The 22,144-nt window shown below is 43.7% G+C and overlaps 1 protein-coding gene across 2 annotated transcripts; it reads left to right on the top strand.

Annotated features, from left to right (window-relative positions):
• Nucleotides 1-118: 118 nt before the first annotated feature.
• trappc6bl (trafficking protein particle complex subunit 6B, like) lies at nt 119-20,923 on the top strand. 2 transcript variants are annotated; one of them, XR_007195995.1, is made up of 8 exons: nt 119-268; nt 637-728; nt 925-992; nt 1,596-1,713; nt 1,831-1,914; nt 1,998-2,091; nt 2,702-2,834; nt 20,829-20,923. XR_007195995.1 is itself a non-coding variant. In XM_048265463.1 (7 exons), the coding sequence occupies exons 2-7, from the start codon at nt 639-641 to the stop codon at nt 2,731-2,733; spliced, it is 486 nt and encodes a 161-aa protein (XP_048121420.1). In that variant the 5' UTR covers nt 119-268; nt 637-638; the 3' UTR covers nt 2,734-4,405. The 2 variants fall into 2 exon arrangements, 1 of the variants encoding a protein (XP_048121420.1); XM_048265463.1 differs by lacking the exon at nt 20,829-20,923 and having other exon boundaries at nt 2,702-4,405.
• Nucleotides 20,924-22,144: the final 1,221 nt, after the last annotated feature.

Here is a 22,144-nt window from a genome sequence, read left to right as displayed (position 1 = left end):
TACTCAGTGCCATACTCTTGATCGGTCAGTAGGTGGCGACAGGTAGGCATGAACAGACATTCTCTAACAGTATTCTAACTAACAACTCCAAAGCAGTAGGCGGCGATCTTGTTATATATCATATCTGTCCGGAAAGACGTAAATTGATTTGTGATTGTGAAAGTGACGTTTAGCCGTTTGCTAGTTGCAAGCACAGTGCAAGGAATCTATTTTTCAGGAAAATCGTGCAATATATCTGTGCATGAATTCGGTGTCATATCAGCATAAGGTGAGTATGAACGTGTTTAGCCTGCTCAGTTTGTAAATATTAATCTCGACATACCAACAAACACTTCCACTTCGCCTTGTAACCAGCTAGCGGTATTTGATCGAGCTGAACTATGCTAGCTAACGTTAGTAAGGCAGTAGTTTGTCAGAGATGATTTGCTTGAAGACGTTAGATTTACAGTTTTAGTAAGGCTTGTATCGTTTGACTTTATTAAACTGACATCAACGCGTGTATGATAATCTCGCCGTGATCATATTTCGAGTAGCTAGCTTGCTGACTTCATAGTTAGCTATCCATGGGTCATGGAGAGAAGTAGGTCCCTGATTGTTTTACTTGCACAACTCATATTAACGATTTCCCCCTTTTAGACATGGCAGATGACTCCCTCTTTGAATTTCTCCACATGGAAATAGTGTCTCATGTTTACAAGGAGCAAGAGTCCCGCGGAGATAACGACAAGGTAAGTTAGCCATACATACCTCTCTCTGATACATACAGATGAGCACTGTGAACACTGAAGTCCTTTCTAAATGGCCCTGTGTTCACCATCCTTACCTTACCACACCACTGTAAAACAATGCATACTTGCATTGTGTGTCATTTTGCGCTTGGTGTGTGACATTAGTATGATAACAAACTGAATATTCTTTTCACAGGAGAGAGGTACCTGTGTCTCCTTGTTAGAATGCATGGGTTTCCGGGTAGGCCAAGGACTTATTGAAAGGTTAGAAAAATGCCTTCTCTGATGTTTCCATATGGTTGTTCAGTTTAGGCCCATTTCTGAATAAAAAATAAAAAAATGATCTAATACGGAAATTTTCCTCTTCCTCATGCATGGCTTTCATGAATGCAACGTACTCAAATTTACCTTAAATTACCCCTGAAAACTACCAAAACCACTTCATTTGAATTAAGTGGTCCTTAATTTGACCTTAAATGGCATTTTAAGGTGTGACACCTTAATATACATTTAAGGTGTCAAGTCAGGGGTTCCCTTTATTTTATATAAGGGGGTAGTTAAGGACAATTTAAGTATATCTTAATTTTATTTTAATGTGTTAATTCAGGGATTCGTTGATTACAGGGGGAAATTAAGGGGAAATTGAAAAAGTAAGGGGTAAATTCGGTAGGCTCTTCTCCTTAATCGACCTTAACCTATGCACATTTCTACTTAAAAACTACTTAATTATAAAAGAGATTTAAGGTCAAGGCATTTATAAGGGGTGAAATGAAGGGCTTTTGTTTGGTAGTGATTGTCAAGCATGCAGTGTATAACACTGTGATATCACTTACCTGCAATATCAGTTACCATGGCCCCTTCATCTAGGTTCACAAAAGACTCACCAGGCTTCAAAGATGAGCTTGACGTCATGAAGTTTCTCTGTAAAGACTTCTGGACAAACATCTTCCGCAAGCAAATTGACAACCTAAGAACCAATCACCAGGTGTGTGTTTGCATTAAAAAACATCAACAGGCAGAAGAAAAATACTCTTCACTGAACAGCAGCACAGCAACGGGAATTGATCTAACCTTTTCCCTCTGATCCTGTGTCTTCACCTAGGGCACATACGTCTTACAAGATAACCGCTTTGCACTCATAACACAGCTCTCCAGTGGCCAACAGTACCTGGAGGATGCTCCTAAAGTACGTGGCCCACCGTTTACGTCATTACCAAGCCCTGGGAATGGATATGTGCATGTGACCTTGTTTGTTCTCTTGTCCTGCAGTACCTAGCCTTCTCCTGTGGGCTGTTGAGGGGAGCCTTGTCCAACCTCGGTCTGGAAAGTGTGGTGACTGCTGAGGTCTCCCTCATGCCTGCCTGTAAGTGGTGTGTGCGTGCGCTTGTAACCGCTTCTGTTGTTGACCATCTCTCAAGGCCTTTTGTAAAAGAATGAAAAAAGGCAGAGAGCTCAGTTATTAGTCATAGTTAGTCTTGCTTGGTGGCATCAGACCTGTATTCATTGTCATTAACATCACAGAGTTTATTTAGTAAACCTGTTTTTTCGTTAGTGCCGCTCTATGACACACACAGGAATCACTTCCTCACTGACTAACTTTATTGTTCCTCGCCACATTAAAGCAACAACTAATGTTGTATGTGCCCTTTGGCATCAATATTCAACACCATTTAGCACTAAGACAGTACCCAGTTAGTCAAAAACGTCTAACTGGGTCATCCTACCTGCTTAGCAATGTTGCATAATGCAATATCATGTGTTCTGTTCAAGCATTGGTAATGCCAGAGGCTTCATTCTCCAAATTAAGTCAGTAGCATCAAAATGAGTTTTAAGCTGTTATTTTAAGGTAAACAAACTGCAAACTGAGTCACAGTTGCCAGTCCCATCCCACCATACTCAGTAACTCTATCCATAGAAACGTCTTTGGATGTGACGTCCTCCTGACTCTACTGTACTGTGATTGGTTCATGCAGGTAAATTCCAGGTGGTGATCCAGAAGGCGTAGACGATTGACCACTGGAAGACGTCCGAACCCTCTCTTCCAGGGCCCTTCCCTGCCATCACCCTTTGATATGAATGTCTACGTGAATGTTTACACACACCAAGGTAGTTTACAGCATATTATTTTTGATAACGAGTACACTCATGGTGGGCACCTCACCTACGATCTATTTAAAATCGGAAAGCCGAGTCATTGCCATTTTTTTTAGTATGACAGTGAAATATGGACAAAGATGAACATTTTTTTAATGTATCTGCAGAAAATCCGTGAGGCCATTGTGAAATCCTGTACAATCAAAGCTAGTGTCAATACTAGATCAAATTGAGTGCGTGAGATGACATGTTTAAAGTTGTTTGATGTAACAATGTGACAGATGTCTATCTATAATCTATTTATTTATTGTAAAGCATTCCCCGCTACCTCTTTTTTATTTAAGATGCAATTTTTATATTGATTTGTTCAACAAACAGTGGGGTCAAATTTCAAATGTATAGGCCTTAATGGCTTAAAACCATTGAGGGGAAAAAAGTTCCTGTCTTTTATCACCAGAGGGCACTGTGGGAAAGTCTCATCACACGGGAACGCTTTTAGATGCTCTCACTGAACTCAAGAATAGTGTTTTGTGCACTAACTTCCAGCTGTTTTTGTAACATCACTTTCCTCACAAGTATAGTAGTAGACAGCAGTTTGTGATAGCTTGTGATAGGAGCACAGTGCAGTGCAGGGCTTTCCCCCGCCTGGATCACCCAGTCTAAAGGGAACGATAAACCGTGTTTAGCACTGCGCAGTGAAAGTCTCGTGTAACGTCCCCCGCCTGGATCACCCAATCTAAACGGCACGTTAAACCGTGTTCAGTACTGCACAGTGAAAGTCTTGTGTAATGTCCCCTGCCTGGATCACCCAGTCTAAAGGGAACGTTAAACCGTGTTTAGCACTGCACAGTGAAAGTCTTGTGTAAACTAAGGTGCTGCCCTTGTAGGTTAGACTCCTTTTTTTTCCCACTTTAAACAGGAAAATAAAAAAAATGCCAACATATTAGAAGTAGAAAAAAAAAAAGCCATGTTTTGTAAAAAAAACAATGACACATACACACACACAGTCAGATTAGTCATTATTACCCATAGTGTGATGTGTAGTCGTGCACTTGTATCCCAGCAGTGCCAAAACAGCTGCTCTATCATGGGAAGGGTCTCCCCTCCCTGTCAACACGCAGTCAGGGCTGGGAAGAAAGTCTAGAGGTCACCACTCCAATGTCTTCCGCATTGCAGCCCTCAACAAAGGTGCTGAGGGAAGGGGAAAAAACAAAACAACATGGAGAGTTAGTAGGCAAAAGGGATTCTATGTGGAGAAGGCTGCCATGGTGTGTGTGTATATATATGTGTGTGTGTGGAGGGGGGTGGTGTTGGTGATTAAGTGAGGGTGTTAGAGTCCCTGTGTGCAGTTCCTATTCAGTGCTGCCTGGTCCTTTGTGGAGGTAAATAACAGCTCGGCCATATCCCCAGCTGGCCTGCTCCTCCTGTGCTGGGCCCTCGGCCTGCCGGCCGGCTGTGCGGGTATCCATAAAAGAGAAGTGCTGGAATGGACCAGGCAGGGTCTGTGTGCAGCTGAGAGTGAACCATGGACAACATCAAACGCTTCATCCCAACGCAGCTTCCCACCCCCACCCCCTCACTCCTTAGCCTTCTACACGTACACCTCCCTCTCTCTCTCTCTCTCTCCGCACCAGGCTGTACATTCAAACAACGGCCCCTTACCAACTTTTTGTCTTCTCCTACTTTCTCATTTCTCTCCTTTTTTTTTTTTTTCTTTATTGAGGGTCCCCCTTTTTTCCTGTTTCGTTAACAACCATCGGCTCAGAGGAGGGACAGAGCTACTTAACCAGCTAATTGTGTGCGTTCCAAAGCCCTCTTCTCTCTCGAGGCCGGTACCTAGTGTGAGCTCTTAGCATCTAGTAGGCTTTTCTTCTGGTGCTTTCTCTCCTTCCTTTATAACTTGGGCTATGCAGTTTTGATACCCACAGCACTCAAAGTTTGTCAAAAGGAGTGACTAACTGTAAGAAGATTGAATGTGTCCATTTGTGAAATGTTTCTTTTTTTGTTTGTTTGTTTTTTTAATAAATAAATGTCTTGTCAGTTGTGTTGTTAAAATTAAATATATGTTTAGTTGGTCATTTATTTGTCTTGCTCAAAAAGGTTAATATTGAGATCGCCGTTTTCAGCCTTCAGTGTAACCATCTACAGTCAGCACGGTCATGCTAATAGCGCTAGTAATAGGGGTTTCAGAAGCTAGTTTTGAAATGTTATGCTTCTGAGCATTCCCGACAAGTCCTTTGTAGTTGAAGTTCAGTCTTTCCCCAAAACTCAAAATATGACCTTTAAATACACATCAAACTTGCAGAACATGTAAATGCGCTGCCTGGCCATCACGGCCCAAAACCCCCTCTCTGCCCACTCGCTGGTTTGGATTGGCCCATGCACGGACGACGCCACAACTGGAGTTGATCGTGATCGTGGCAGAAAAAGTTTCTCGTCATAAGGTCGCATTGATTTCAGTGGAAGATGTTTTTTTTTTTTTATATCAGTGTAATATAAGATCTTTTTAGTTATTTTTCATGGCGTGAGCTTTAAATAGAATATGTGTCGAGCCAGTGTTTCCCACAGAATTTAATTCTTATTTGTGGTGGTAGGTTTGCAGAATTAACTTGAATGCAGCAGTTTTTTTTTTAACAAATTAGCGCAGCGCGGTTATGATGCTAACCAGATTTAAGCACAATTTAGTACAACCAGGAAAATCATTGTGTGGTTGTAATGTTGATATTGCGTTGGGCCTCCACAAATAAGTCAATGTATGGGAAACTGTGTCGCTCTTGGTGTCTTTGCAAAGAGTTGTAGCGTTTGTTTACTTCAGTGAGTTGTAAAGGTTCTTGTCTGTCGGCGTGTCTACAAAGGCAGTGATGGTGTGATGTTGCGCCCTGTTCCTTACGTGTTCAGGTGCTCAACAGGCCGCCATTTAAGCCTGTGATCAGGCTGTGTGTCGGACAGGCCGACCACAGGTTCTGTGTGTGTGTTAACAACAGCCATGAACAGAGGGAGTGTCACGTTACCCAGAGAGTGTGAAAGAGGGGCCGTGTGTGATGTGCGCTATGGTTCTGTTGAAGGAAGAGGGGCAGGAGAGACGGGGTGAGGAGTGGAGGTAGAGAAAGGGAGAGACAGAAGAGAGGGAAAGAGTGCAAGGGAGCTGAAGTTCTCCAGTGTTTTGTGTGTTCGAAGCTGGAGAAGAGAAAGAGGAAGGAAGGATAGAGGGAGTGTAAAAGAGAGCGAGAGCAGGGTCCCAGCTGTTCCTGGCTAGGTCTGCCTTGCATCAGAAAGCCATCAATAAAGGCCAGTTTGTTTGTGTGGGTGGAGAACAGGTCTGTGAACTTGGTCAGATAATGAGTAGTTAATGGCTAATGGCCCTTAGAAGGGGTGGCTAATATGGGCTCTGGTGGCCTTTGTCATATCTTTATCTTGGGCAAACGTTTATTGAAACGGTGTGAGGGGCTGGAGGGTCCTGGTTCCTGAAATATTTCAGGCTGCTTATGACACATTGATGTGGTGTTGTGTGTGTGTGTGTGTGTGTTTCTTTAAGTGGGCTTTTCTGGTAAATGTGTTTGAATGTTCTGGCCTCATTAAGTAGGTATTTCCTATCTTTTGGGTTGCGTCGTGTAATTGTTTCTTTTATTTGTTTTTTTCGCTCATTCTTTCTTGTGGTAGTGCTGTCAAGTGGGCAGATTTACGTCTCGGCGCGGCGCGGAGCGAAGCGTGTTTTCCTGTTGTGATTACACAATTGCGCCGGCCCCGACCGCTCTGACATTTTCCATAAACTTCGTGAAATACTGGATGGGAAACCAAACTTTCCTCTCATTGTTTTTCCAAGGCCCAGTCTTAACCCTTGTGACGCCAGAGATGCAGATCTGGAGGAGGTAAAGGTTGGGCTGGAGGGTTGAGGAAAAAGGTGGCTGATTAAGGCTAAGTCCCAGCCATCAAAAAAAAGTAACAATAACCTCTACCGTGCCTCACCTAGACCCCTGCAATAAACTAAATATGAGTGTTTCTTTGTGGCTAAAAGGGTAATGGGACTACAATGTGCAGACATCTGTGTGGCTTTCTTTCTCTACTTCTCTTTTCTGTGTGTGTGGTTAGTGAAAGGATTAAGATGGAGAATAGAGGGGGAGAAAAAAACTTGAAGCCCAGTACCTAATCACTTCCCCTCGTAAGGCCCCCTCTTGATTAAAAGAGGGAGGGGGGGGACGGTAGTGTCCGAGAGGGATGGGGAAGTTGTGTGTGTGTGGGAGGGGGTTACCTGAAGACAGGGCTTTGCAGGGGGAAGGGTGGAGGAAAATGTTAAGTTACTTTGGCGAATGGGTTGGCCAATCAAAGGGAGTTTTTATCAGCGCTCCCAAGCGTGTCTAGCCAAAGCGCTCCGGGGTCAAAGGTCGGGAGGTGACACGAGTATGATTTGTTAGGGTTACTTAAGAAAAAGTCTGTCTTTGCACTCCAAAAAATTGCCTATAGTTTGTTTGCCAAATGCATAATCTTGAATTCCATCATGCTATATGAAACCCAACCGATAGATTTGCATTAGATGGACAATGTTGTTCATTAGCAGAAATCTACAGAAAACCATTTCGAAACACTTTTGTGTGATAATCAAAAGGAAATGACTAAAGACCTTTTGGAAACTATGTATGACCTAAATGAAAGTCTAAATGTTAAGATAACAGTTAGCTAATTTCCTGGCTTGTTAAGCCTCTATACCGTAGATCAAACAACTGCTGTGTTGTTTTCCCAGATAGATTAATATTAATAAGCCTGAAATGTTTTGCGGAAGGATAAACAGCCGGAGCTGTGTGCCGTTGCCAAACTGCAATCATACCGTAGCTCTCATCACCTGTTCTCTGCCAGGGATATTTCAAAACAAAACTCTGAGAATAGCTGCCAGGACTCGTGAGTTTGCCTGCCAGTAACTATACGCTCTGATTTATTGTGACAAAGTGTAAGATATTCTAAAGGTTTTGCCAGACACGTAGACTATGATAATAAGAAACAGCATTATCTTTCAAAATTGAGGAAACACATCTAGGCCTTGGTGGAATCGATTTTAAGTATTAAAAACACTTACTGAAGAATGGTAAAAGCATAAAAATACAAATGTTAAACTCTGAAATGCTGAACACTGTGAGTACAGAATCACAGATACAAAAAATACAAATGTTAAACTCTGAAATGCTGAACACTGTGAGTACAGAATCACAGATTACATTCACACATAATCCTGCATGTGTTAAGTCACCTTTATCTTTTAATTCAACTTCATCCCTTTAAAACCATATGTACTGCACCTATAGCATATCCTGTTCGGATGCCGTTTGTGACATCCATACTGGCCAAACATCTGGTATGAAACAGGAAGGCACCTTATGATAGACCCATCGAGGCATTTGAAGGTAATTTCATGACAGACAAATCCCCACCCTGTAGACTCAAGACCAGGGAGGAGAACTGGACAATTTTTATTTCTTTCTTTCTTTATTTATTTATTTATTTATTTTAAACTCCCTTATCCAGGTGCTGGAGGACTGTGTAAGCAGCTGTGGATTAGGAAGGAAAGCAGACGTTTCACTCTAATCAACTAGACCCCGTTTTATTTGGTTTTGGTTTGGCTTTGGCTTTACTCTTCTGTGTGGCCTAAACCCACTCTGCTTTCTCTCTTCTCTCTCTTTCTCTCCCTCTCTCTCTGTTTTCTCTCTCTCTCTCAGTCTGCTGGGTAATTGGGGGGCTTATAGTGTTGGATTGCATGGCTCAGCCCACTTAGAGTAAGTTGTTATCAGTCTCGGCCGTCCAAACTTGTTTGCTGTACACAACCAAACAATGGGCTCAGTGCCTGCAGGGAGCACGAGTGTATCTCAGCCGATCTGTTGACCTGATGTGGAGTTAGATGTTATTGATTGGAAGAACAGGCAGAGTTCTAGTCATGTGACCGCAAGTTATCAGTGTTACGCCAATGTGTGACGCACCACACACACACACACACACACACACACAGTTCGCTGTCTTCGAGGGATATGTCTAGACATAACTGCTTTTTTGTTGCTGTTTGGTATTTGTTTATCTTCTCTTGCAAACTCAGCTCCACTTTATTATAAGTGGAGACGAATCTTTAAATTGTTTAAAGTGTGGCTACATTTTATACAGTACATTAACAACAACAATGTTCAATTTTACTCTGCAAAATAGTTGGTAATTGCGAGTGCAAACCTATTAGTCAGAAACGGCTGGTATGTAGTTCATTGTGGTCATTATGAAATGGACTTAGTAGCAAGGTAGTGTAGAGGAGGGGATGAATCCTAAGGAATTTATGCTTTGAAAAGAAATGCAACATACCAGGCCTCAATATCATGTCATTGCAGCTGGGAAAGTTCCAATGTTTGGGAACAAATGCAAAACGTCCTGACCCCACCCCCTATCCCCAACACTTACACAACCACACAACACACACACACACACACAATCTTTCTCAGAGTCGGTCATCGCTTTGAATGGGGAGCCACAACCCCTGATCCAAAAGGAGAGCATTAGTTACTCTTGCTCATCCTTCAGTGTTGACCCAATGAAATGCTGTATCACTGGTAATCCGGCTATTGGAGGTCAGTGGACCTCACCGGGCCCCTCCCAGCTGACTCTCCGCTGGCCGGTGTCACCGTTATTAGGGGCTATTCAGGAATCTCGGCGGAAGAAAAGAGAGCAAGAGAATGAAGGAGCTAGAGAGGAGGAGAAGAAGGAGAGAATGAATGATCCTTTTGTCTCTCCCTCCTCCCCCTCTCCCATTTGGCCGCTTGCTGGTTTCGGCACATTTGTGCGTTTTGTCCCGCTATGGAAGACGGCCCTTTTGCGTCCACTCTGTGCGTCTGGGGTTGGGTTGCCATTACTTCCTCCTGTTGTGTTCTCGCTGCTCTCCTTAACCCTGCGTCCACTCTCTCTCTCTCTCTCTCTCTCTCTCTCTCTCTCTCTCTCTCTCTCTCTCTAAATTCTTTTCCATCTCTCTTATTTCTGTTTTCTCTTCTCTCTGACTCTCTGTCGCTCCAAATCCAACCCTGGTTTTGCCTCGCACTTCTTTCATATCTGTGTGTGCCCTGACTCTCTTGTCTCTCTCTCTCTCTCTCTCTCTCTCTCTCTCTCTCTCTCTCTCTCTCTCTCTCTCTCTCTCTGGTCTCTCTCTCTCTCTCTCTCTCTGGTCTCTCTCTCTCTCTCTCTGTCTCCTGGTACTTGTCGTTCTCTTCATTAATCTCACTATTCATTTTTCTTCTCCTTCCCTCGGACTCCTTCGGTCTTCTCGTCGAGCTCTACTCTCGTGCCCTCTGACTAGTGGGGTTATGGCGAGGACCCTTTTCTGGCGTGTGGTTATGCGGGGGACTGCCCGGCCTCTAATTGAATCAGCAGGATCGCAGGTCGGAGCGCTGCGATGGCGGAGGAGGGCGAGATGGGGGTTGTCCGCCGGGGCCAAAAGGGGAGGTCTCGATCTCTGACCCCCTGAGCAGTACCTGCTGGGCAGCCCCAATGGGGGTGAAGCCACGGGCAGGGGGATGAATTTGGGCTGTGTGATAATGAGGCGCAGCTGGGGGCTCTGACAGTGCTGTGTTGTTTTTATCTTGGATGCTCAGGGGTTAACTGGCAGAGGCCGGCCTCAAGGAGAACGCATAGAACACAGGAAGGGCAGGGCCGAGGACTTAGGCCCCCACTCCCAAGTTGCTGTCGTCATTATTATCATTATTGTTATTACTGACATTAGCCCCTGATAAATGCAAGCACAGGGAGCCTAATTACGGGCACGAATGGTTTGGGTTTGCCACTGTTATTTGAGAGGTTCATGAGAATTTAGATTAGAAGGCTGCTTCTCCAGTTTAGCTTGAACCATCCATCCATTTATTGTCCTGAAGGGACATGTTATGGCTGATTATTTGATCATCTTTAGGCTCTATTTACCTCCATTCCACTGAGGAGATTATATCTCCGGTGTGCCTGACCATCTGTCAGCAGAATTACACAAATACTACCAGGCCAATTTTTCATGAAATTCAAATCACAGCGCAGCTTCACAAATCCCTTTTCACTTTCATTAACACTGTGGCATTTGACATTTGATAAAGGCCTTTGCTCTTCCAGGTAGTAATGTTAATCTTGTGTTACTACTGTGGTAGTCTTGTCAACGCAACAGGATTTTAAACTGTTGCACTTCAGATGACGTTATGTTGATATGGCCCACACAAACATTTGCCCTATTCACACAAGCTGTTTTGCAAATGCTCCGTATCCCAGAAAACACAGTCACGCAAAGAAACACATAAAGAACTCAGAATGCTGATGTCTGACACATGTGCCTGTTCAGATAGCTTAGCAACAGTGAGCCCAGAGAGAGAGAGAGAGAGAGAGAAAGAGACTCATGAACAGCGTATGTTTCTCCCATCCAAGAAGACTGTGCCAGCTAAACAAAAACAAAACAATAGACACAACCCCCACCCACACACACACACACACTCCTCCTCCCTTCATCTTTTGAACATATGCTTTACTGGACAAGCAAGACAGTGGTAAATGGAGAGGACAGAAAGAGAGGGGGATGGAAAAGGAGGACAGAAAGAGAGAGGGATGGGAAAGGAGGACAGAAAGAGAGAGGGATGGAAAAGGAGGACAGAAAGAGAGGGATGGGTGGGCGGGGGAGTGGGGAATGGTATGCGGACTGCAAGTTAGCGCATAATCATTGCCACATGTCCTCATCTGAAGCTCATCTCTGTAGCCTCTGGCTCAGCACTGTAAGGATGAGGAGGGGGACTGTGTGTGTGTGTGTGTGTGTTTAAAAGTAAGTAAGAAAGAGTGTGTGTGTGTGCGCATGTGAGCGAGAGAGAAAGAGAGAGAGATGGAGTGAGACAGAGTGTTTGTGTGTGTGTGTGTGTGTGTCTGACAGAGCTAGAGAGAGTGTGGGTGTCTGTGTGTGGGTGGATGATGGGGGTGGCGTTTTGGGTGTGGTACAGCCTCCCAACCCCCCATACCCTAAGGAAACACAAATCAGCAATAACCAGATTATTTGTCAAGTGTTCTTGGGCAGGAGTAAACAACAGGGCCTGGGGACAGGTCTCCATAGTACACGTCTGTTTTCGATTGTGGAGCTGTTTAAAAGGCAGGCTGTTTAGTCCAAAAGGTGCTGGGGGTGGGGGGGGTCACATGGGGGGGGCTGGGTACAGGACACTGCACAGTTTGCAGCACTTTCACTGTATTTCAGAAATGTAGCGTCCTATTATCTCTTTAGTTTTAGTACTGTAGCGTCTGATTATCACTTTAGTTTTAGAAATGTAGCGTCTCATTATTACTTTAGTTTTAGAAATGTAGCGTCTGATTATCACTTTAGTTTTAGAAATGTAGCGTCTCATTATTACTTTAGTTTTAGAAATGTAGCGTCTGATTATCACTTTAGTTTTAGAAATGTTGCGTCTCATTATTAATTTAGTTTTAGAAATGTAGCGTCTGATTATCACTTTAGTTTTAGAAATGTAGCGCTGGATTAGAAATGTAGCGTCTTGATTATTTGTTGTCAAAATTACTCACCACGAACTCAGTGCACTTTTCTGAAGACAACTCTTGGCAAAGTAGAGATGATTTAAACATCTTAAAGGAGAAGTCATCAACTGAGAGTGAGTGTTGCAATCACTGTTAAAATGTGATAATTAAAAACACCAACACATTAAACCATGATCAACAGTTGGAAAAATGTCAGCTGATCAGGAATGACATGTCAGCGTAATTTTTTTATATAAGTTAAGTTATATAGCCGACATACCACATAAAAATTGAATCTGAAGAAATTGCTATGCTGACATGTTTGTATGTAGCTGTTTCAGACAAATGTTCCGCTGCCAGAATCTGTAATGATATATCGGTGAAGTGAGAGCTGTCTCTACATTAATGACAACCTCTCGTTGGGTTTGCCGCCCCCTCGTCCCCTCAGTCTCTTTCCGCCTGGTGCCTCTCTGACAAAAGTTTTTATCTTCCATGACAGGGAAATTTGATTCCTCTCTCAACCTTAACCTGAGGGGAGAACAAGGAAGATACAATTTCTACAACCCTTACTTGTTCTCCCTCATCTACTCTCTCTCTCCCTCTCTCTCTCTCTGTCTCTCTTTCTTTCTCTCTCTCTGCCTGTCTTTGTCTCTTAGTAATTAAATGTGTTCTGGTTTTCAGTACAATTTAATAACAAAAGGAAACTGCATCCCAGTGTTGATATTTTTGGTCATCACTGCTAGCCAAGTGATGTCACGCATTCCAGACTCTTCAAATCATTCTAGAAACTTTAAATAGCAGCAGGCTAAATGATTCCAGCCCAGCAACAGAGAGGATATTGCAGTAAGGTAACATGGAGGTGAAATTACATGCTTAGACGCATTTGGAGAAATAGCCACGGCCATAGCCTTGTAAAAGCTGCATTCTCACATGCCTATATGTTGTTCACATTGAACTAAGTTACTTTACACTGCATTGCTTTACATTGCCTTACTTTACATTGACTTACTTTACATTGACTTACTTTACATTGACTTACTTTACATTGCCTTACTTTACATTGCCTTACTTTACATTGACTTACTTTACATTGACTTTTTTTCTCTCTCCTCTTTCTTTTTCCCTCCATTCTTCCCTGCTTGTTTTGAAACACGCAGCTGCTGACTCTGGTATGCCTCAGAGGCTTGGTCTGATGCAGACTCGGTTGACTGGTAGCGACTGCATCTTTTTGGTAGTTTAGAATCACAGTATTTTTCCAGAGATTCAGTGGGCTACTGCAGTGTTTCTCAAACTTTTTCAGACCAAGGACCACTTAACCAATAATAATAATAAAACAAACCTCACGGACCACTAGCTAAAAGAAAGAGTAAACCTACTACAACAGTATATTACACAATAGGCCTACTCACCTTCCTTTTTGTGTCAGAGGATTCATATGATTTAAACTGGCGTAGCTTACATAGGCATGTTGCAGAACTGTTTGGATTTACATACAAGTTGGTTCAACATTGCAAGATATTATATTTTACCATGTCTGCTCGCGGACCACTTGGGATAGCTTGCGGACCACCAGTGGTCCCCGGACCAGACTTTGAGAAACACTGGGCTACTGTACCCCATTTACCAGTTGACCCTGGGTCGGTGCTGGCCCAGGTCCGTTCCTGATCCGGCCCAGATTCTCACCAGAAACAGCCTCTCTCTGGGCTGTTGTTTTTTTCTTCCTGAGGGGCTGGGGTGGGGGTGGGGTGTTAAATCCCTCTAGTGTTGCTCAGGCATGCTGTGGGTAAAAGACTGCACAGGGGTTGAATCTCATTATAGTCTCTCTGAAGTTTATTATGATTGGACAACCCCAGCTAAAAGAAGGGAAAAGGAAGGAGCTCAGAGCTGTGGGGGGGGGGGGCAGGGGCGGGGGGCAAGTGTGTGGGGGGGGGATGGGGGCAGGGGCGGGGGGCAAGTGTGTGGGGGGGGGGGGGCTGGGGCTGTGTTATAAGTGCAGTTGGGGGAGGGGTTTGAGTAGTTGAAGAGTCCCATTCCCTCACTCTTTGGTTGGGGAGCAGATGTTTTGTCTCTGGCCAAAACATCTCCTGGCTTTCAGAAAGGGGCAAGGCTCGGCCCGTCCCGGTAACTGCTCTCCCCTCTCTTGTCCCCTGCATGGGGTTTTGTACATCAGGGGTTGCGTGTTTTTATTCTTTCGTGTTTTTCTTTTTTTTTTTTTCTCACTCACTCCCTCCCTCCCTCCCTCCATCCCCCTTTCTCTGCACACATTTACATGCTTTTGAATGGCCATTAAAGGAGGAACCATAAAGGGAGGGGGGCAGTTGAGTAGAGTAGAGTGGGGTTTTGGGGGTATGGTCGTGGTGTGTGTGTGTGGGGGGAGGGTTGTCAGCAGGGGGAGGCTTTGAAAGGGAATCTGGCTGATAGGAAGCCAGATAGGCCGGACTGCGGGGAGTAGAGCGCAGGCCGCTACACAATATGCCGCCGACAGAGGCTTCCTGTGGGGCCAGAGCCGGAAAATGAAAAAAAGAAAAGAAAAAGAGAGAGAAAATGGTCTCGAGGAATAAGAGGGAGAAAAGAAACACACAGCCCACTTCCACCACCCCTTCATACTCTCTCTCTCTCTCTCTCTCTCTCTCTCTCTGTTGTCATAGGGTTCTTTCTCTCCATACATCAGAGAGGATAAGAATAGATGGCCTCTATTTTCTTTGTCACTGTCTAGTTCACTGTCCTCTATAGATATTACAGCCAGGTGGTTCAGGCCTCCATATTAACTGATGGCATGTTTTGAACTCTGGGAATGGGGGAAGGGTAGAATGTAACTCGGCGCATAGTTCATGATGTTGCTCTGGTCCCTTGGCGCTATCAGAAATAAAAATATTTTTGTTTGCTGTAACCCGACCGGCCCTGTCAATTTAGGACCGACATATATTTTTTCCTTTTAGTCCGTCCGACTTGCCAGTTGTGAACTTGTGTTCACAAGTGTGAATATAAATTGCCTACATACAAACGTAGGCTACATTCTTTCTTTTAAATAAAAACCTGTGGCGTCATCTATGATTATTTTTACCCCATTGGTGTACGCATGTCACACTATGGCCTATATGTTCGCTTTTTTTCATTCACTGTCAATGGTTCACACTTGTCCGTAATGATGGCTGTGGCTGCAGTAAAGAATGTTAGTTAATGTTAATGTTAGTGTAATGTTATGTTAATGTTAGTGGTCACCGTTCAAAGTCTTCCGGGTTCGGGCACCATGGTGATACATCTGAAAAAAGCATTAAAACATCTTTGCTTTAACTTGGCACAAAGTTCTGGAAGAACTGTGCCCAGATCTTTTCCCATCCTTTCTCCCCTCTAGTGTAATCGTGACCATGTCGACTGACCCCAAGAAGACCACTAAAGTTTTGGTGGAGGAAACATGTAGAAACTAGTATGTTTTGAACATTAAATGAAGCCACTTTTTTTGTTGAACTACAAAGGCAATAAACAATAAAAAAAAAAGTTATTTTGGTCTATAACCTGCATCAGAATGACGTTTGCAATGGTGCGCCTGAAGGCACGGGTTAATGACCCAGTCAGTGATGTCACAATATGCAAATTTGGATAAATTCATACCTATATAATCACCATGACCAAAATTGTACTTTTTTTTTACTTTGAATCTTGAAAAAAAAATTGACATACCGACCCATTTCTTTTCTCTTTTTTTTTGCCTGTTACTGCAAGCAAAAATATTTTTAAATAAGCATACTTTTTTTTATAAATCTTGATATGAAACAGGTTCAACTTAACAAAGAGTCCAAGCAGACTGAAAGTGTAAAACATGTCAGCACATGTAAGCAAATGTTTTTTCTGTTTGTGTTGTTTTAAGCTTTTTTTTAAGCTTATTTTCCCCCTAACCATCCAAAAGCGATCACAAGTGCTTTGAGAATGAAAAATGCTTCTGAGTCTCTCAAGGGTGCTGTTATTTTGCGCCTGATTGTCCTGCCAGTTGCTTTCCATGTGCACAACACATTGGCAGGAGAGGGCTGGTGGAAGTCTTGAAAAGTATCAAGAAATGATCATGGATTACCCTTTTCTAACCTGGACTATAAGCAAGCTTCTGCCTGTTTGCAGAATTTTCACAAGGTTAAATATACGTGCCGCCTACGTAATGACACATTCATTTATTTTATAGTCTTTGTACTCTAGTTTTTTCTGCTCTGAAGTTAAACATCATTCATTTGAGAGTTAAATTTGTGCCGTTCATGGACAGCAAACCTGGAACATTCACGTGTTACGGGGAGTACACCCCAGGTGCAAAGTCTCAAACGGCCAGTAAAAAAAAAAAAAGGCCCCGTTTCCAGCGTTGACTGCGGGGAAGATTGAGAAGCTTTCATTGATAAGGCAGGAAAGCTTGGAAGAGAATGGTGCTTCTTCTGACCACCCCATAGTGCATATGGCCCACACCCGGGGTTCAGCCAATCCCCTCACTATGCAATTGACCCTTGGACTCGGGTTACGGCTTAGTTTGGACACCTCTGAGAAATGACTTGTCATTATGCGCTGTTCAGCGTCATCGCGAGCACAGGGCCCTTCTTTACACGCACAAACGCACACACACACACACACACACACACATGTTATCTTTTCCTCAGGACTGCCTGCGCTCTAGGATTGACCTTGTGATGTATGAGTTCTTCAGCTGACAGATGTTCAGGAAGTCCAGTGCATGGTTAAGTTGGGTAGGTAGTCATAGTTAAGTTAAGGTGGGTAGGTAGTCATAGAAGTTAGTTAGGTAGTCGTGGTCTTGGGTATGATATGGATTTATGTTTTTTCATGAGCCATTCACTACACATGCACAGGCATAGGCTGGAGTCTGCATATTTATTTGTAGTTGTAGTAAGTTGTTTATGTTGGATTTACAGTAGTGAGCTACATTATTCTTCATCCTTCAGATGTATGTCACTGCTTTACCTGGAAGCATTTAGCAGCATTTCATAATCCAAATCATTGACAGTACGTTGTACAACAACACACTGCACAGAGTTTGTATTATTGCCAGTGAACATATAGAAAATACTGTGTCATTGGTTTTACTGCCTGGGAAACTCACAGCCGCATAGCACGGTTTCTATTGTCAGAGAAATGGGAACACTGGAGTAAAGCCATGTTGGAGTACTTAATACCGCGCAGCTAACGCTGCGAAACATCCACCTAAATTCTTGACGCAGACTTCAGATGTAGCAGATTGCTCTCTGGCCTAGCATCCAAAGCTGTGGCCATGTGGTTAGACCATCAGCCAAGCCTCGTGAGACCTCAGACTCTATAAATCACCCGTCGCACCTCACTGTCAGGCCTCTCCTTTTGCCCGACCACAGCAGCCCTGTTTATCGTTTACCTGTGGCCAGGGGGACAGGGGGTGCATCTTTTGTGGGCGACAGACGGACGGGCAGGATTAGCTAACAGTCCCTCTGCAACTCGTCCGTAACACTCTGACAGTCCCTAAGTGCTTCCTTTTGTCTCTCCGTTTCCTTCTTGTGGCTGTCACTGTTGTGGCTTTTTTTTTTTTTTTTTTTTTTTTGGTTCCCACCTTTTTGCAGACCTGGAGTTCTTGTCCTGCTGTTCGGTCAGTTTGTTTTTCTTTTGGGTAATCGGACACCTTGTCCACCTCTGGGGGAATTGTGCTGAAGAGAAATGCCTCCCCATATCACCCCCTCAAACACACACACACATACACATATACACACGCTCTCCGGCATACAGCGACACACATCCACAATCTCACACACACAAGGGAATGCATACAATGTATCTCCTGTACACAATTGACATTCAGACACTTCAACACAGACATTCAGATACCCTTATAATAAGTCATCCATTGTGTCACAAACACATATCAGAGCTCCATACACAGTGACTTATACTGGAAACCAAATACCCAGGTGGCTATGATCACCCACCCCCCCCACCCCCAAGTCCCTTCTCAAACACACACATACACACACTCATCTGCACGCGGTGTACTTTTCCATCTTGCTTGACAGGCTGAATGTCTGTGTTGAGAGCTGGGTTGTTTTGGCTTGTCCAGAATGACTGGAGCTCCATCACCTGCTGTAGGATCCACCTCAGGAAACCACTCTTCTGCGGGCTACTCAGCTACGGCATTCTGGTGTTGAAAGTGGGGATTCGGGGAAGTCTGTATGAGTGTGTGTGTGTGTGTGTGTGTGTGTGTGTACGTGTTGAGCTGTTGTGTTGAAAGAAGGTGTTGGGGTTTAGACAGACTTGACATGGATGCCGAAAATGACAAAGGATATGCAAAATGACAAATGTCCGAGTTTTGGAAAATAGTTTAGTTATGTCAAACCAAACCTTTGGCACTAAATTGAATGATGGCCAATGTAAAATGTTTGCTAGCTAGCTATATAACATCAATTTGCTAATTAAACAGCTAATTGCTCTGTAGCTTAAATGTTATTCTATTGCTGTAAGTCGCTTTGGATAAAAGTGTCTGCCAAATGAATAAATGTAAATGTAAACACTTTGGGCAAGATCTTAACCAAGATCTTAACCGCAAACATTAATTAGTCAGTGCTCTCACAAACCAATAGATAGCTATTGTTCATGCACAAGAACTTCACTTGTTGATAGACCTTGTACTTTGTACGCCATTTAAATGAGGGCCACTTGTGTCAGAAAAAGAATACTCTTATTGGCCAAGACTATAACCCACCTGCTCCACAGATGATAGAATGTGGCTGGGTGTTCTGTCTTAGTCTTATTGTTTGTGTTATCCAGTTATCCAACCTTTTGGCCCTGTAGTTGCTTATTAATATTGCACTGTTTTAGCCAAATGTTCAAAACGTATTCTGCCTGCCAGTATGCTTCCAAGCACTTTCTAAAGCTGCTTTCACTATGTTTCAGTATATAACATGTAACTTATCTGAGCATTTGCTGGAGAGAGGGGTGGACATTTTTATCCCCCCCCCACCACCACCACCCAGGGCAACCCCTGCACCCCCACCAAAGTTCCCTGCGGTGGACAATTGCAAAAGGCTACGTACCACCTCAGCTGCAAATGAAATCAAAACAGCCTCGTTGTGGAGAGGCCAAACGGGAGTTGGCAGGGCCCTCGGCCGCCCCCATACCCCATCGGGCCCCCTCCGCAAATGGTCGACGGCAGTACTGTAGAATCTGACCTTTGACCTCTCAACTTTCCGGCTCTTCTCAGGGATCAACTGGCAAGCGCATGGGGTGGGCACTCCGTCTGACATGATGAACGAGTCTGCAGTTCACAGCAAGGGGACTGCCTCATACCATAAAAGCCTGGCTTACACAACCAAAACCCCTGAAACGTTTTTTTTTTTTTTTTTGTCTTCACCCTCAAAGAGAAGAATTTGTCCTCAATTTTCCACTTTTCTCCCAAGCCCACTACTCTTCTCTTCTCTCGAAACTGAATCTACATCAGTTTTTCTTTTATTCGTCCTTTTTTACTCATGCATAGTGCATAGTTTGTTGCTTATGTTAATGTTTCTTTCCAGAGAGTGATTCTGGCATATTGAGGCGATCTATCGATACAAAATCAAAATGTATTGTAAATTGCACAAAGTGTGCTTATTAAAACTGCAGAAAAGAGTTTGGATATAAGAGTTGTGACCTAACAACCTAAAAATGCTAACAAAGTCTAACAAACAAATAAAGCACCAGCCATGCTGATAAAAGCTTGCTAGCATGATAACTGGGGACTCTTGTCATTTAGTTTGTAAATGCTTTCCTCTTGTCCTGCACAGCAGACCTACATTACATTTCCTGGTCAAACAGTGGCAACAACAGGCGTGTTTTCCTGGCCGTCATATGATCATTTACCATCAAAAATCCTTTTAAGATTTGTTATGAAAAAAAAATAAAATGCACATTCCAGCATACTGTTGCTTTAACTCTGATTAGCTGACATATGGTTTCCGGACTATTATCTGGAACAGGTAAGAGCCTCTGTGAAGACAAGTTTGACATTTCTCTGTGCAAAAGAGCAGTGTCAAACACTCACACACACACACATGTGCACACTACTGACAGGTCTGTCATCATAGCCGAGTCTTGTTTCCCATGTGTGCGTGGCCCTCACCCCCTCCACATTAGCATCCGTATGCGAAGGGCTCGCTGAGAGGGTGTGAAATGGGCTTTTCATGCGATGCACAAGAACGCAAATCCCTGTCAACTCAAGCCCATGTTTATTGTTTGCCATTGTCAGGCTGGCTCTTTTTCTTTTAGCAGGCCAGGGAGTCTCCGCTGTCAGTCTTGACTACGCTTTAGCCATTAGCAGAGCCTCTAAAGCATTAAGACTGCTGGTCATGTGATCGAGGCATGGGGGAGTTTGTTTGTTATTGCGTTCTGTTGCTAGGGTTTGGGGCTCAGGGACTAATTTACGGAAATTACTTCAGAAACAGATATACCAGTATGTCAAATTCCACATATTTTGGATGCTTGTGCAATAGTGACATTGTGTGTAATTTCTTCCTGTTCATATAGGTTCACATCAACACACTCTCAAAATCATGTCTGAAGGTATGGAGTCTGCAGATTTATGTCCTTTATCACTCAGGGTTGTCACTCAAGTACATTACAGCTGATTAAAAGTGGTTATATGATAAAATAAGCTGTATGTTTTGTATGTTTGTTTGATGTTTGGGTCATGCAACAATTTTTTTCTGGTCATATAGGCACACATCAACATACATACAAAATCCAGTCTAATGATAAAAGAGTCTGAGATTGATTCTTGATTCAGGTGGTTCTGCCATTGTATGTCTCTGGTGTGAATGCTTGCGCTCATAGGCATATTTGTGACTGTGTGTAATGTGTAAATGTTGTCAATGTCATCTCATGTGTCTGTGTATACAAGTGCATATTTGAGAGTGTGTGCATGTGCATGCATGAGTGAGGCAGTCCGTGAGTGTTTTTCTGGCCAGCACTCTTCCAGCGCCTCCTGAATCCTGACACTGTTGTGATTAAGGATTAAAGGCATCCCTCCGCTCTCTCTCTTTCTCTCCCTCTCTCCATCCCTCCCACCCTCCTCTTTCAGCTCTCTCTCCCCCATCCCCCCCCTTTTTAGGCCACTCCCTCCACCCTGCCTGCTGGATGGGGGAAGAGACCATTGTTAGTCCAAGAACTTTTTTACTCATTATACTCCCCCATACCCCACCCCCACCTCCAGTGCCCTACACACACACACACACACACAAATGCACGCCCTTCACAAACACACACACACTATACACAAACACACATTTCCCCCTCCGAACCACACACACACACAGAGGCTATCTTTGCCCCTCCTACCTGTAAAGATGGCATTGTATCAAAACTTAGAAGTTAGTTAATGTTCCCCACTACTCACCCAAAACAAACTCCCAGATGTCTGTTTGCTACTCCCTAATGGCTTCAAGATAAACAGTTCTTGAGGTGTGGGGTGTGACGTGCTTCAGCTTTTGTCCCAAACCTCAAAGGTCACTGATGGCACTTCTCCAGGTCTCCAGAAGAAGCCGTCAGCTTTGCCTCAGGTCGCCATGGACAACAATAAGGATACTAAAAATAATTCAGGAATGAATAAACTGTCTGGCTGGAGTCTCACTGTGCATTAGTCATCATGTCAACGGAATTTGAAAATGTTCTTTAACTTTCATCATTCAGAGTGTACTTTGTCTTGAATGATTTCTTTTTCTTCCCCTATTGGTGTCCTCTAATTAAGTTCCACTCCAGTTCACTTGACAGAAGATGGGCATGCCGGCTAATTCAACCAATCCCAATATGTGGGGATTGAAGTGCAGCAGGAGAAAATGAAAAAG

Source organism: Alosa alosa, chromosome 15 (assembly GCF_017589495.1).
Source record: "Alosa alosa isolate M-15738 ecotype Scorff River chromosome 15, AALO_Geno_1.1, whole genome shotgun sequence".
Classification (NCBI taxonomy): Eukaryota; Metazoa; Chordata; class Actinopteri; order Clupeiformes; family Clupeidae; genus Alosa; species Alosa alosa.
Note: the sequence above shows the minus strand (reverse complement) of the source record. Positions and strands in the feature narration are given on the sequence as shown.

Bases quoted from the DNA above. Each gene is read 5' to 3' on its own strand.
- trappc6bl (XM_048265463.1), top strand. From the start codon at position 639: ATGGCAGATGACTCCCTCTTTGAATTTCTCCACATGGAAATAGTGTCT. The intron at 729-924 runs GTAAGTTAGCCA...TTCTTTTCACAG, and splicing joins CCCGCGGAGATAACGACAAG to GAGAGAGGTACCTGTGTCTC. The intron at 993-1,595 runs GTTAGAAAAATG...CCCTTCATCTAG, and splicing joins GGCCAAGGACTTATTGAAAG to GTTCACAAAAGACTCACCAG.